Source organism: Megalops cyprinoides, chromosome 23 (assembly GCF_013368585.1).
Source record: "Megalops cyprinoides isolate fMegCyp1 chromosome 23, fMegCyp1.pri, whole genome shotgun sequence".
Classification (NCBI taxonomy): domain Eukaryota; kingdom Metazoa; phylum Chordata; class Actinopteri; order Elopiformes; family Megalopidae; genus Megalops; species Megalops cyprinoides.
Window position 1 is genome coordinate 10,591,963 of NC_050605.1, and position 16,238 is coordinate 10,608,200.

The 16,238-nt window shown below is 42.2% G+C and overlaps 1 protein-coding gene across 3 annotated transcripts in view; it reads right to left on the reverse strand.

Annotated features, from left to right (window-relative positions):
- Nucleotides 1-16,238, reverse strand: part of LOC118770139 (potassium voltage-gated channel subfamily C member 2-like) — a 53,039-nt gene that overhangs the window by 2,838 nt on the left and 33,963 nt on the right. For 2 of the 3 annotated variants that reach the window (XM_036517607.1, XM_036517606.1), the window contains exons 2-3: nucleotides 6,609-7,548; nucleotides 5,138-5,308 (exon numbers count right to left, since the gene is read on the reverse strand). In XM_036517607.1, the coding sequence (XP_036373500.1) occupies nucleotides 5,138-5,308; nucleotides 6,609-7,548 (1,111 nt within the window). Of the gene's footprint in view, nucleotides 1-187; nucleotides 825-5,137; nucleotides 5,309-6,608; nucleotides 7,549-16,238 lie in introns of those variants that run through there. The other variant, XM_036517605.1, reaches the window with a different exon arrangement.

Consider the following 16,238-nt stretch of genomic DNA (forward strand, 5'->3'; position numbering starts at 1 on the left):
AGACAGCACACGCATACACACACACGCAGGTCCCAGTGTACATTCCATGTCTAAGATTCAGGGGTTTTCGCTTATTTGTTTGTTTGTTTGTCTTGCTTACAACACTGCTTGCAGACGATGAAACGGGATGATCCATGCAAAACGTGGTCAAGGCCCGGAAGTTTTTGTGTGGGGGGGGGGGGGGGGGGGGGGTTGGGGGGTTAGCGTGTGCGTGAATCAAGACAAGGCTGCAGACATCTCCAAGGGAAAAAAAAATGGATAACGATTATTGACGTGAGGTCCAATGAAGTGATAGTATGGTTTGGAAGCACATCATCTTCTGTTGTATCTAAATATAGCTATATACATAATCTCCCTGATTAAATATATTTATTAAACATTATGGCCATTTTGTCAGCCACTGAAAGTCATCTTTATTGCCTTTAAGTAGCTACCATAATAATATTGTGGAACTTTAGGGGAAGCACTACTCTGTGATCATCTTATCAATAGGCAAAGCACAGGGTTTCTTCTATGAGTGAAGCAATGGGGTTTCTAATATTTAGCTACAGTTTAACACCATACACATTTTCTACTGAACTATCTGTACTTTAAAATTAACTCTGCAGGGGGTGGGACTCCGTTTTGCAGTTAGCGACCCCGGGGCGGACCCTGGCCGGCCCGTATGGATGATGGGGGGGCGTGGCCTCACAGGATTGATGGGATGGGAGAGCGAGAGCGTCTCAGCGGACAGGGCGAGCTGTACGGCGAGGTCACCGGAGACAGTCTCAGAGCATTGCTGGCCACGCCAGCTATGTTGTTTAAGCTTCGGGATTTCTCGTATCCTTCAATGCAGGAGAACGCACAAGACAGAACAAGTAAGTCGTGGTCAGGAAACCGGAATTTAGAACAAGACAAGACAAGGAGACAACGGTGCGATGTTACAGAACTCATGCACAGATTAGACGTGTTCAATGGTGCTTCACAGGCAAGTGTCCGTTAATGAAAATACGCATGATTGTTTATGAATCACTGAAAAATAAACACGACATTTTTGGAGAATTTAGGAAGATCTTTCTCCTTGTGTTACATTTTAAATTTTCAGCCACAATGAAACAAATACTTGATGAAAACTGGAATCAGCTTTGGGTTTATTCTTTGTAATACCAATACAACTGCACACAAGTGAGAACATATATTAAGGGAATATGGTGCTGCTAGTTATCATTCTCATTAATGGACACGTTATGCATTACATCAGTCAATCGTTTGCTGTGGAAAAAAATACAGGTAAAATGTTCTAAGTCATGATATATCATAAGCTATAATAAATAATAATAAACTATCCTGTTATTTTTAAGTGGATGTCTGCATGGTCTAGTGCCAGTTTAGTGTCATTTGTTTGACCAGGTATGGTCATTTGGTGCAAGGTATTAAACCCTGACAGCTCAGCTAAAGAAAATTCATCAGCAACATATTGGGATGGAAATTATTTTAGATATGAAAAGGTTTGCCTTTACAGTAATGTTGTCTATGTTTATACGAAACCCCTTTTCTGTGATTTTCAGTCAGATCAATTTAATCAAGAGGTGTTGTCTGTCCTAATTCCCCAAAATGACTACAATGGCAGGAGAGGCCAAGGAACCCCTGGAAAAAGCTTTTAAGGCAGGAACAGTTATGTATGACTCTACAGGTACAAAATACCTTTGTCAATTAAAACACTACTAATTCACTCTGTTTGAAAGTTTATAAATATGTTACAACCAATTAATTATGATTTGCAGAACGTCTGTTTCCTTTCTATAATAACCGTATCTTCTATCTTCTCTTTTGAACTTTGAATTGAGTGAATGGATGTTTCATTTTATTGATTTCATGTTTAAAACTCCTGCAATGTTCTCCAATGCCTTATAAAATGGACAGTGAATCTTAATTTAGCCCTCGTTGATTTTTAGGTATACCAATATCATTAAAATGCTGAATGTGATTATTCTGAATATCTGGTCATTCACATTTTCTGCCTAAAGCCAGTCAGAGGAAGCACAGAACAAAAGACAGCTGCAGCTTCTTTCAGCTGAGGAACAAAGCCAGTATGTTTTATGCATATCCCCTCAACTTGCAAGGGATCATACTGTGAAGAGAGACAGCGGCAGTCTAGAGACAACAAGAACTCTGCCACTCCTAAAATTATGCAGCACCCGCATGGTGCACTTCTCAGTTGGATCACTGGAGTTATGACTCTCTAGTACAGCAGCACCCACAGGAGATCTAAGGGTGGACGGACATTTTCAGAGATATTGCTTGGATGGGAGCTGTAATCACCTGCCGTTTCAGGTGCTTCTGGTTGAAAGGCATCTCGTATATTCCATAGAACCCTGCAGAACGTAACTTTATTATATAAGGCACTTTTGCCTCTACCCTGTTGAATGTATCATGGTCATGTTATGTAAAGTTGGGCCCAGATTGGGACCCATGTCACATCAAGAATGGAGACACTTGCCGTATGTCTACAGGGATGTCAGATCATTCTCCCAGCAGGGTACTGTATGAGCAAATCCTCGTGAGCGAAGTACTTCATTTACATTTTACCTGGCATGGCTCTGTGAGGACTGACTGTATAAAATATCAGCCCTTTAAGACATACTGCTTGAAACAATGCAAACCCCTGCCTGCACAGGCACCTCTTGCTGAGCAAAAAAGAAATCCCAATCAGGGCCTGTGTGCATGAGCCCGAAGCTGTGCCACAGGGGGGCGTTCCTCCAACAACTCTAGAGGATGCTTAGCCAAATCAGTTTCAGTTGAAAATGGAGGGGATCGTAGCAATATATCTTCACTTGTGAAATGGGTGCCATGTCCTAAATGCCTTGCATTTGGAAACCAAAGGCTGCCAGTGTTGCATAGACCAGTACCATTAGACAATTAACTAAATTGTGGAATTAACTGGGATTTTTTAAAATGCAGTTTTTAGATGTTGTTTATTCTCTGCTGTAAAAACAATGAAAACATCATGGCAATGCTGTGTTGTTGTGAAAAGGGCTATTTGAACAGACCAGACAAAGGCTGTGTTATGATGTGCCACTTACTTTGGGACTCCCTTGTTAAAGTAACCTAATGTTTATATTATCAAAAACCTTTGCATTGTTCCTATAAACCTACAGCTCTATGGAATAAGTTGTTCACACATATATCTAACTGTTAAAATGGTTCTTGTCCATGTTGCGTTACCCCTCATTATCCTGCATGTTTTGTGTCCTTTTTTATCTTCATTTATGTAGTACTGTGGACTGATCTTAAAGCAAATGGCAGAGTGACAGAATTTTACTTCATAATAATCGCACTTCTCTTTGACTGCCAATTCAGCTTCCCTTACCAGAGGCTCACTGCATGAAGATGCCTCACTTCCAACCAATGAGAGAATTGCATTCAGATCGCAGACTGGAGAGGCAATTCGGTTCTTATTGTAAGCAATTAGCCATACCTTAATGGAATCTAATATCACATTATAAAGTAATTACTATGATAATTATGATTACATTTAACCCCCATGTGGCATATGCTTTGGTCTTAGAGTAAAATACATCTTCAGTATTTCCTGATTTGGTCTGCATTACTTTAAATGGCAAGGCCACACAGCATTGTAGAGATTGCCTGTAACCTTCCATATTTCTAGAGGAACCAACATACTCTTCATTAGGGTATAGATTCCTTTCTGTTGAAGCAGACAGAAAGTGTTCCTGACCTTTTTACCCTTTCCTTTAGAAGGTAGCTTAATTATTAAAATACACATGTACCAGATCTTTCTGAAATTATTGTACTAACACTGATCCTTAGTTGGAAACAGTTTCACCTTTATTTGACCCTTTTTATGCAAGGTAAATATATGTCAAGTGTACCTTGACAAGGACTTGTGTGAGCATAGAAAGTGGGGAAGCTATTGTAGAGATTTTATTTCCTTAGGAGAAAATACTGATGGCATGTGGGTACAGGGGACAAACATTTGCCCTTGGTGTGCAGCTTTGCTGATTTCTGAATAATGTGTCTGTTATTTAGCAGATGTTAACATTATGATGCCCCTCGGTGTACTCCTCGGTGTAGGGCAGGGAGGGCCGCGTGCGCATTGACCTTTCCGTCGCCCTGTAGTCTTACGTGATGTTCCCTGTATCACTCCATAGCCCGGGGAGATAATACATTACCAGGCACTGGGTGGTGAAATTAAAATGGTGTCGAACCCACCAAGGGTAAAAAGAGCGGCCGTCTCAACGCGACCTGCTGTTCCTCAGCTCGCTTGCTTGGAGGGATCAATCTGTCACGGGCTTCCCGTGGTGGCTTTGCATTGGCCAGCCCGTGTGTCTGGCTGGTCAGTGACTTACAGCAGAGGACAGAGCCAAAGGGACGTGTCCTTTCCAACGGATTACCCACAGCTTTTCCGAATGTGAAGGTTGACCTCGGGAAGGGGTATTGTGTGTTTTGGAACAACAGCTGTTAAGCATGCAGCTATGGTTTTTGGAAGGCTTTCAAGATGTACCTAATGGGCTGGGGGTGAACAGTAATTAGATGGAGATTATTGAGATGATGCCCTGCTTATGATTTACAGTATGATTTTGATCCAGTAGCACTGAACATACCACTTAACGTATCACTTCTGTCCTGCATGTGTTTTGACTGATCAATGATTTATCCTGATATTATTATGAATGTAAATAATCTTAGACAAGGATTATTGTTTGCCATTCTATGGTTTTGTCTGTTTAAGGCTATTTTCTTATAGGGACTGACTGAAAATCTGCTATTGGGTTACAACCGCTGACACATTAATGACTAATATGAAAGAGAATGTCATTACTGTGTAGTTGGTTATAAAGTATATCTGTACATGTCTTAAGGCAGTATTTTTAAACTTTTTTATTGTACCTACTATGTACTAGTTCCTCTGTTGGTACACTTAATCCATGTGATTATTTGGGGCTATATTGTATGGTTATTACCTGTTTAAGCCAAAATAATATAATTGTTAATGGTAATGTGAGCATCTCTAAAACTTTCAACAGTCTGTTATTATAGAAACAATAGATCAATAGATGAATAACCCATTGATAAAGATACTGCATAAAAATAGCCAAGCAGCCCTGATGTCTAAAAGAAGGAGAGAGCGGCACACCTGGCTTCCGGATGCCACCGTCCGTGGAGCAGGTATAGTCGCTGGCGGCCAGCAGGAAGCAGGTCCCGCCGCTTCTCCGGTTCTTGTCCTGCGTGCTGGACCTCCGCATGGGGAGCCGCTCCTCCGGGGACAGGGTGAGGTCACTGCCCCCGCTGCAGTCAGCTGACAGCACTGGCCCAAGCGCCAGCAGCGTTTGGGGACGAGATACAACACATTACATTACATTATTGGCATTTAGCAGACGCTCTTATCCAGAGCAACTTACAGTGTTATATATTTATACAGCTGGATAATTACTGAGGCAATTCTGGGTTAACTACCTTGCTCAAGGGTACAGCAGCAGTGCCCCAGCAGGGAATCGAACCAGCAACCTTTCAGTTACGAGTCCAGGTCCTTAACCACTGTGCTACACTGCCGCCCTCATCAAACACTCACATCAAGCACGCTCTGCAGACCCATTGTGGGCCAGAGCGCAGCAGGGGGGTTAAAGGTCACTAAAGGGGGCTTGAAATAGGCAGGATCCATGGTCAGGATGCAAATCATATCAAGCCGTATGCCTGTTTATTGCCACAGGCGGGGAACACATAGTCACTTGTGAAAAGTTAGAAAGTCAATGTGGCAACAAGTGATTTCAGTGATACTTCAGTGTACTTCTAAAAAAAGCATATATATTTTCACTTTCAAGGACAAATTTAAATAGATATCAAAGTTTCAAATCCAGATTGTTACCTGGATAAAATATGCATGTTGTTTATTCCACAGGATGCATAATTTGCATATTTTAATGGCTGTTCTGTGTGCCCTAAAGCAAAGCGTTCAGTTATCACATTATCATTCATAGGAAGGAGGAGCAGAATTTATACCCATACTGAATGCAATCACATCAAAATGCACTATAAAAAATTCTAGTAACACATTAACTGAAGTGGGTCTTAAGTATACCTTTCTTAGCAGTACTTAATGCGTATAGCTGTTCTCCTCAGTAATATTATGACCATCTTATACTAAACTGACATGACAAGGTCATTAAGATACTAGTGACATAAAATTGCAGCAATGTTAAATTTGCCATTCAAAGGTTTCTGTACCTTAATTTGAAATGAATAATTTCTTGTGTAGACTGAATCAAACCTTCATTGGACATCCTTTGATAAGTATTGATTCCTTTGATTTTTCTTATGTGGGTTCCCAGTATCTGTCCTTTAGGTATATCATTGCTATTTGCATAAATATCTTTCTTTGGGCTTGAAAATAAATCACTCCTAAGTAACCACACCCCACAACCTCCACTTGCTGTAAATGGTCATCAACAATTATAAAAATAACATTTAGTTATGTGTTTAGCAGCCACCTGTACTTTGCCAATGCTAGAAATCTGCATGTTGAATGCTCTACTGATGTTTACAATACCAGTGCCTGCCCTCAGGTTACAAGCTCAGCAGGCTAAGCATTATGCCACACTGCTGCTTACCGGATCTGTTGCGCTCTAACACCCTGTTCCCCTGGCTATGGCCGTGGCAGGAATCCCCCTGGGTACTGTTGCAGGCCATGTTCAGCTCTGTTTTGCAGTAAGTGGGCGACCCCCCCTGCGGTGCCTGGGGAATGTGCTTCTTCCTCTTCTTGGGGAGCTTCTGTTTGGCCATAGCCAGGGAGTAGTACATCCCAAAGTTGTTGACAATGACAGGCACGGGCATAGCTATCGTCAGCACCCCGGCCAGGGCACAGAGGGCCCCGACCACCATGCCCGACCAGGTCTGGGGGTACATGTCGCCATAGCCCAGCGTAGTCATGGTGACCACTGCCCACCAGAACCCAATGGGGATGTTCTTGAAGGTCGTGTGGTCGCTGGCCGTGGGGTCGTTGGGGTTAGCGCCGATCCGCTCGGCGTAGTAGATCATGGTGGCAAAGATGAGCACGCCCAGCGCCAGGAAGATGATGAGCAGCAGGAACTCGTTGGTGCTGGCCCGCAGGGTGTGGCCCAGCACCCGCAGCCCCATGAAGTGGCGGGTCAGCTTGAAGATCCGAAGGATCCGGACAAAGCGGACCACGCGGAGGAAGCCCAGCACGTCCTTGGCGGCTTTAGAGGAGAGGCCGCTCAGGCTCACCTCGAGATAAAACGGAAGGATAGCCACGAAGTCAATGATGTTGAGGACGCTCTTGACGAACTCCAGCTTGTCTGGGCTGAAGGTGACCCGCACCAGGAATTCAATGGTGAACCAGAAGACACAGACTCCCTCCACATACGTCAGGGCTGGGTCCGTCTCAATCTCATACTGTGGGCCCAGGTCCGGCAGGCTGTCGTTCCGCAGTGGCTCTGTCTTGTTGATGATGGTGTGGAACGCCTCGTGAGTCTCAAGGCAAAAGGTGGTGATGGATACCAGGATGAAGAACAATGAGGCAAAGGCCACAAACTGCAAAAGTGGAAAGACTGAGTTAGGGAAAAACTCACACACAAGACTAACTAAAGGAAGTCTCATGCTAGCCTCTGTAATTACCCATAGCTGACCTTATAATTGTCATTGAACACATATTTGCATTTGAAGCTTGAAATTGTTTCTTGAAGCCAGGATTAGGAATGACCACATATTTGCATTTGAAGCTTGAAATTGTTTCTTGAAGCCAGGATTAGGAATGATGCCAGTTATAGTGTTTAGTCAGATGATCTCCACCAAATGGTCATCAGGAGGCAGATTTGTAAATGTTTAATTAATCCAAGTGAACAATCACATTGTGACAGTGTGGAGTAGTATTGAAGTAAGTGGAATTGTAACCTGAGCATCGCAGGTTTAACCACAGGGTGGGACGCTATATTCTCTGTGCAAGGCCCTTCTATAATATAAAATTCCTCTTACATTAATGGATATTGTATCAACTGCAAGTAGCTGCAAGCAGCAAAGCTGAGACAATTAACATTCAGTAAAGCTATGTGTTTATCTTACTTGTCAGTCTTAATGCCTTTGCCCCTGGTATGACATGCTCATTTATTCCAATAGGTCTTTATGGAAGGGGTGAAAAAAAAGCTTTCACATGTCAGACACTAGCGCATTGGCACTTATTAATGCGGATAGCCAGACATAAAGGATGTGTGCAATTTACTTTGCTTCACTGTTGCACAAATCTAATGAACAGACTAGAGATATCCCCTGGAAAACACAAACCAGTGAATGAGAGTCCTAAGGCCTCCCAAATACTGATCCCCAGTCATTAATCAGTGATTAGACAACACAGCAGGTCAGCTCTGGACATCAGGAGTGAACCTAAATTAGAAATAGGCTTTCCCTGGACAACAGAATATGTTCTGTGTATAACCCACTCATTCATAAAGTCATACTTCATCATAATTTCAAGGTGTACTAATGCTTATAGCAGTATTTTTTAAATGATTGGTCATTTTTCAAGTACATGCCTACTCCCACTGCATGCTTGGGCCAGTATGCCTGCATGAGATACGTCTAAGGCAGTGAGTTAGACCTAGTTAAAGGGCAGGCTGAGCCCTACAGCCTGGGTTTGAAGCCAACTGTGCAATTTGCTAACAATGACCGGGATTCCACAGAGACAGAGGATAGGGGTGAATAGGTCAGCCAGGGCTCCCTTGTCTTGCCACTTTCTAGCATACTACAGTTTGTTGGGTCCCTGCAAGTTGCTCTGATGATATTTACATTTACATTTATTCATTTAGCAGATGCTTTTATCCAAAGCGACTTACATAGGTTACTGTTCTTTACAATGTTATCCATTTATACAGCTGGATATTTACTGAGGCAATTGTGGGTTAAGTACCTTGCCCAAGGGTACAGCAGCAGCCCAATGATATCTTCCAATGAGTGACCATTTCAAGTCCGCTGTGTGACTTGTGGTGTGAAAAACTGCTATCAGCTGTGAGTGTATCAGAAGATTGCATTCGTCCTGTTTCAGTGTTTCTGTGCAGAGATTGTCATGGTAAGACAAGCCCGTTCTGAATTGGCTGTTCAAATTAACTTGCCGTAAAACTAACCCTATTCTTAACCTAACTAAGGCCAGAGGACTGGTAGGCTGGCCACTGACAATTCTGACCCCCCATATCTGCTGATGCCTCTTCAGCTTTACCATATGTCCCACGCCTTTTGAAAGCTTGGTTATCAACAGGAAATAGGAAATCCTTCATCCTTTGATTATTCAAGGTTTGTCTGTATTGTTGTTAATAAACTTGTTTCATTAATTATATCTTTGCCCCGTCTGTATTTTGTATTGACAAACCAGACCGTGACAGGCATAAAACACCTCAAATTTTTAACTTAATAACTAAATATTAACTAAATATTCTTTGCAGAATTTAATTATCCTCACCAACTGACCAGTGCCACTCGGGAAATAGAAACGTTCCTTACATAGACGGTGCCCTGTCTGAGGATAGGCATGTTCCCTAGAGGACCCTAACATCAATATAACACTAGACAGCACAGGAGACTTTAGGCCATGCCAATGTGATGTCCAGGCATTCTAATTAAAGAAACTTCACATCTGATCTGCAGCTGCAGTTTATGAGGTGACTCATCTCTCAGTTAAAGCACTCTTTAGCATTCTGGTCACTCACAACCCTTATCTAACCAAACACCACACTAAGGGTGCCAGCATTCCAGTCCATTCTAATTTGTTTACTTGTTCTCATGTTACAGGATTGCACTGGTTAGACATACAGTACACACCTGTCAACCAACTATTCATTGTCAATGTCTATCAATAGTGTTTTTCTGACTGCTTGTCACATAGGCATCATAAATTAGAGCAAATTATCATTTGAGCAACACTGTGGTATTATTCATGGGTAATACTACATTAATTGTGTAGTTTTGAAGTTATTCCGTTGCAATTACTATGTAACTACTATGTATCAGTTTGTTGTCATAAAATAACAAAAAACGGGTCACAAAAATAACCAATATGATATGACTAACCATAGTCCCTCACCCAACTATAACACTATCCCTATCCATGGCTAACTAAACTTGTCATGTAGCATGCCACTTGATGAAATGTCTGACTGAAATGCTTCCATGTGCCATGCTAGTAATTTGTAGCTGTGCAGTAAAAAAATGGCAGTAAACTATGGAACAGGAGCTGTAATTGTGTTCACACCGTCATGAAGGAACGCTTTGTGTTTCAGCTGGCACTGTGAAAGCTGATGGAGTTTCCGGTTGCCCTGATTTCAGAGTGACATGTCCTGTCAAAGCCTCATGTTTGGCTCACACCTCATCGCCCCTGTGGGTCGGTGTGCTGAGGCTATGAATCGGACAGATGGGAAGTGCTTTCAGACTGTTCCTCTGTTTATAGTACTCAGAAAAAATGACCTGGCTTTCCTATCTTTACTGTACACCATACAGTACATTACACATTTTTAACCAAGCCCTGTGGTTATTAGACCAAATAGTGTCCATTTTGAGCCTAGTTTAACAAGCCAGCAATGTTTATAATACGTCTACAAAAAACTTCTCCACATCTCCTAACTCTCCACAGCACCCGCATATCACAGATTCCCCAGGGGCTCAGTCGTTAGAGTAGCTTGGGCTGTATGATTCAGGATCCAGAGGTAACAGGCCCTGAATAGCAAGCCCATACCATTACACTTTACCATTCCACTCTTAATTAACTGGACATTGAGTACATTTCAATATATGTCTGTCAAGAGTCCAATACATAAGCATTTTGTTAAAAAAATGCTTATGTATTGGACTCTTGACAGACATATATTGAAATGTGTCTATCAAGAGTCCAATACATAAGCATTTTGTGAAAAAAAAATAAAAAATTTAAAAGCAATATTTTGTCAGAAGCAGTGTGCCAAGGTTGATTCTTAATCAAAGCACTCTATGACAATTCCATTCTGAGGAGCGCCCTCTTTGTTAAAAATTTGATTGAAAGTGAAATTTGATGAAGTCTGAGCCACAGAAAAGCGCTGTGAGACAGCCCTGTGTAATGATCACTGGGCAGAGCTCACAGCTGTATATCTCCCACAGCCCTCTCCCTCCCTCCCAAACCTCCAAAAGCCATCTCTCACTCTCAGTGCAGCCCTGGAATATATTCACACTATGTAGGTCATTCTACCCCGACGGGTATGTGAGTGCTCTCACTAAAACTGGTAACGAGGTGTGTTTTTATGTATTATGGATGTGGTCGTGACTTTCTTTACTACTAATTTTACATTATTCATTTTTTGAGAAAATTACAGCAAGCGGCTATCTTAAGCAAACAAAAATCCATGCCGGGTTAACTAGAATCCTTTAGATTGTAGCCAAGAAAAAAGGCTGTCTGAATTAGACATAAAATTCTATGTGAGTCACTGCATACACTTTACATGAGTGTTCAATGGATTTTGATTTGGAATTGAATAATTAAGTAATAGTGGCATAGGACCATTCACACTCACAAACTGCTTGTATTGTCGTGAATACTGTCTGTCAGTTTAGTATAATGCATGACGTAAGTATGTTTTGCAGGACTACTTCCCTTACTTTTGTGATCTGGCAATATTTGGTGAATGAGAGTGATTCACCCAGCTAACCAATTTGCCTGCTCATTTTCATTTCACTGACCTTTTCAACACAATTTTGACTTTGACTTCCAATGACATAAACATGTTAAATGTAACTGTAAGGCAAACTGCCGGTAACATTTCAGATAACAGCCTTGGTTGTCATTTGCTGAACTTTCAGCAGGGTATTAAGACGTTCAGTACCATTCTGTTGTGCCAAGACAAGTATTTCTCTTCTGTTGATACTGTACCTCTAAATTTAAATAATCTTTGGACACTGTCTCTGTGCATATTTGCGTGTGCATATACATGTGGGCAAATGATCAGGTGATAAGATAATGCAAAGCTTGTAAATCCTTTCGTTCTAATCCTTTGTTGGTCGATACTTCAAAGATCTCAGGCCAGAGGTGTCATCTTTGAGCCCTGTGCACTTTTTTCATGTCCCAGCCAAACTATGGCTGCATCCAACAGTCAGACGACAGGAAAAGAAAAAAAACATTTTGCAAAGGGGAAACTGGGGCATGAACTCCAAAGCTTGAGACTGTGGTGAATGTTTAACAAGCTCTGGGCTTCACTTTCCATCAGTGCCATTGCAAAACTGTTGCCTGTATAAAGCAGTACAGATCACAGAGGCGGGCCTTTGTGGTTTCGCTTCCTTATTTGACTGAATAATAAATAGTCCTACTGTGCCATGCTAAGCTTGCATACATTTACACATACACAGTCAAGTTAGGGACAAAATATTGTCAGAAAAGCTCAAGTTAGACGATGCATGGCTATTGTTTTCCCCTGATAGCTTGTAACAGCTTGATTATGCATGGATACATGGTGCAAACAGACAGGCAGTAATGTATAGCAGACATTAAAATGCACAGGGTTGTGTTACAGACGCAATGGCTTGAATACTGTGCATGCGAAATAATGTGTGTTGGGAGTCTGTGCATGCACAGAGCCGCTTGCCATAAAGTCCTTGAAGTTCTTCTCTGACCGAGAGCCTCGGCGTTTCTCTCAATTGGTATTCTCCTCGGATGAGCTGTTCTCGGAATACATAAATCAGCCATGGTGTCCCATGCAAGCTCAATTCTACCAGAGGCCTATCGGTAAATTTGCATTTGATGCAGAATAATCAGAATCTGGCAGGGCAAGCGCATCGCAAGTTAAATGACATCACTGGTGGAAGCTAAGTATGTTTTATGGGTCACAGCCTAAATGCAAACAAAACTACTGACAGAGGAGGCAGACTGTTGGAGGAAGAAATGGATAAAATGTTGAAGCAAACCCCTAAATAGTGCATGGGAAAGCAGGTTCTCCACACTGATTCTGAAGGTATCAAATTTACTGAAATGTACTGCTACACAGTGTTCTCTGCCTTTGACAACGAGTGAATAAAAATTGCATTCACTACAACAGGATTCACTAACTGGTTCCAACTGAATGACCAAAAAATGGTTTTAGAATCACAGACTGATTAACTGCTCAATTCTGAAGCATACCCTCCCATCAAATGCCCTGCCTGACAGGTGTGGCAATCAAGCCGAACCCATAAATCCAAATTACGGACTTTGGCATTGCTCCATAGAAGTTCCCCCTCTGACGCTGCTCTCCCGCTGCTCTCCCGAACAACAACATATCACACCCAACCAATCAGCACCTCTTTATCCGTCCCTCCTCTCCACACCAGCCATCTGTTTAACACCTTTCCTTTAAATGAAATTACTTCCACGGTTCTTCCTGGAAAGCACCCCGTTCCTAGTGATATAGACTCTGTGTGATCTTGGCCCAGGCTCCTGACAGCTCTCCAGCGCTCTGCCTCTCCAGGTTCTGTGACGTCATTACTCACCGAGGGGACTCCGACAGTTCTGACAGACCTGGATCCTTCCCAAATTTTTTTTTTCTTTTTCAGTTATAGTCATATGCAAGAGTATGCCAGGCTTAACTGTAGCTTTTTGGAAACTTGCTGACTGGATGATGCCATATACTTCAGGTTTGTGGTTCAATACTCTAGCAGTTTAGCCCTAGAATAAATATATATTATAATGTAATTATGCAGGATTTTAATTCCAGCCCTGTACTTCACCTTATAGGCCTTCCACGCCCATGGGAAAAGTTTGCAAGATGTTAAAAAAATGCAATTAAATTGCATAGTAATCAACAGTGTCTCCAATACTCCCAGTATAGAAGGCACATTATATTCTGTACTGTTGCTTGGAGAGTACTACCCTCCTAGACCAACCCACGAACCTTCCCCAAAATCATGGGACTGCGCAGATAATGGTACAACAATCGCAGCCAACAATAAGCAAGGAAAGTTTTGTTTGTGATATGTGTTACATGGATGTATGGATATATGAATATGATATATATGATAATCACATTAACCTCCACATCTTATAGTGATCTTGCATCTCAGGAGGGTAACTCACATTATCCACCACATACATATAACATTCCCCTTCATATACATTACCTAGATGCCAAGCAGGAATTGCTATAAAACTCCTATATATGCCATAACATTATTTTTACATGATAAAAATACCAATGTTATAGTGACATGTAACCACTAATTAATCAAAGTGCAATTTCAAAGTGGATGCTTACTATGGGTACTTATTATTCTTTACACTAGCCTGACATCCTCCACATTCAAAACCACTGCAACTACTGACTGCCATCTTTTAGAATACCTCTCTCTCTGCCTGTCCCTTCCTCTTTTCTGTCTCCTTCACTCTGTCTCTCCTTTTTTCTTTCTCCCACATTAAACAACATCACATCCTTACACTAGACTCGCCTGGGAAGCCCTTTTAAATCTTTCGGCAAGCAACCACACACCGGATTAAAAATAGCATGTTGAAATCTTCAGCCATGCTAATTTGAATAATTCATTGTTACGTTAAGTTTAAAAGGCTCGTAAAGCAGACGGAAACAAGAAGACGTCTGAAATCATCGCCGAGCACAATATTGTATGTTCTTTATAGCTTCAAAGGAGTCGGGCAGGGGAAGCTCAAAAGGCATCTCCCCATTGATAAGCTCTACTGACACCTCACCGTCTATAAATAGTCGGCTCACTCACTGTGTCCAAGCACTTATGTTAGATTGGCAGGCGGAATTCCCCCCAAGGGTAAAATGGAGAAGAGGAGTGGGGGGTGGGATTACACAGTGACACTCCCAGGTCACCTTGGGAGTCCCTCCCCCGCCCAAAAAAACGACCAGGGTCGTACATCAATGGCATGCTCCGCACAGCGGGTAACGGCTTACACAATAAAGGGTTTGAAACGGAAGCGCAGGCGCGTCCAGGTGAAGCGTGCGGCATGTGGCCTGGAGCTGGCCGGAGATCCAGCTCATGCAGAGAGCTGGCAGAGGTGGGCGTGACAGGATGGCTCTGAGCCAGTCCTTCTGCATTAACCTCCAGCCTCTGAATCTTTATGTCAGCCCGACGTGCACGCCAGCTCTGATATCCACATACTGTTTGAATTTCCTGTGCAGGATATGGTGTCATAATTGTTAGTCTTGTTTAGCTGATGACATTAACCAATGTGACGCATAGTACAGAGCAAGACAATGGCAGACAAAAAAATAATTAAAATCATCTAACCACATTAGGAACATTACATACTGAAATAAATTTCTTTTCATATAGGATGTGAATGCACTTAACTATCATTAGTGTTCATGGGGGGCATTAAATCTTTGTAAGATGCATGAAAATACAAAATAATTGGGGATTTTGCATAAGAATTGCGTGATGGGTATATGTGGCATATGAATATAGCAATAGTTGGGTCACATTTAACCTCTACGGAGAGACTCTCCTTTGTTCAGGCAATGTGTTGGGCAGGGTGCTTTCCCATAAAAACCTCATAAATGATGAGGATGAAGTGTAGCGGGTGTGGAGGACTGCTCTGGGGCTTCTGCATAGCTCAGTTGTTAAGATATTCATTTCGAGTGGCCTGGGTTTAACACTAGCCATGTAAGCAGCCAACAACGTCAGGGAGCCCACACCAGCGGAATAAATTGGCTTCAATCCACTAGGGACAGAGGTGGTTATGTTAGCAGGAGTTTCTTATCTCACTGCTCTCAGGCACTCTGTGACTCGTCAGGTGCCCTGAGTTGCATCAGGGAAGCCACGCCCGTCCTCCAATAGGTGCTAAGCAAGCTATAGTGTATTGGGTGGCTTGTAGCGGTAAAAATAGTTGCAACAGAGGATTGCATTCACGATGCTCTGCGCTCCTAAATGAGTACAGTGGTCATCATGGTGAGAGATGGTAGTGTTCAATTGGCAATTCCCTAAAGAGGAGTGCATAAAGGAGAAAAATAAAAATAATGAAATAAACCTCTTCTAAAACAAAATAGTTAATGTCTAACTTCTTTATGTAACAAAATCGAACATGTACATGCATTATGACACAGCATTTCCTATTCAATAACACTGGACATTACTTAGTAGGAAAGTAATATGCAGCAGTGGATAGTTGTAAGGTTTGTTCTAAAACTGTGAGCCTCCACCTTGCTTTCCCAATTCTAGCACACAGTGACGGCTTTGACATGCTTTTGGTGTGGCTGGTGCTCAGCCAGTGTTTTACCTTTGCGTGC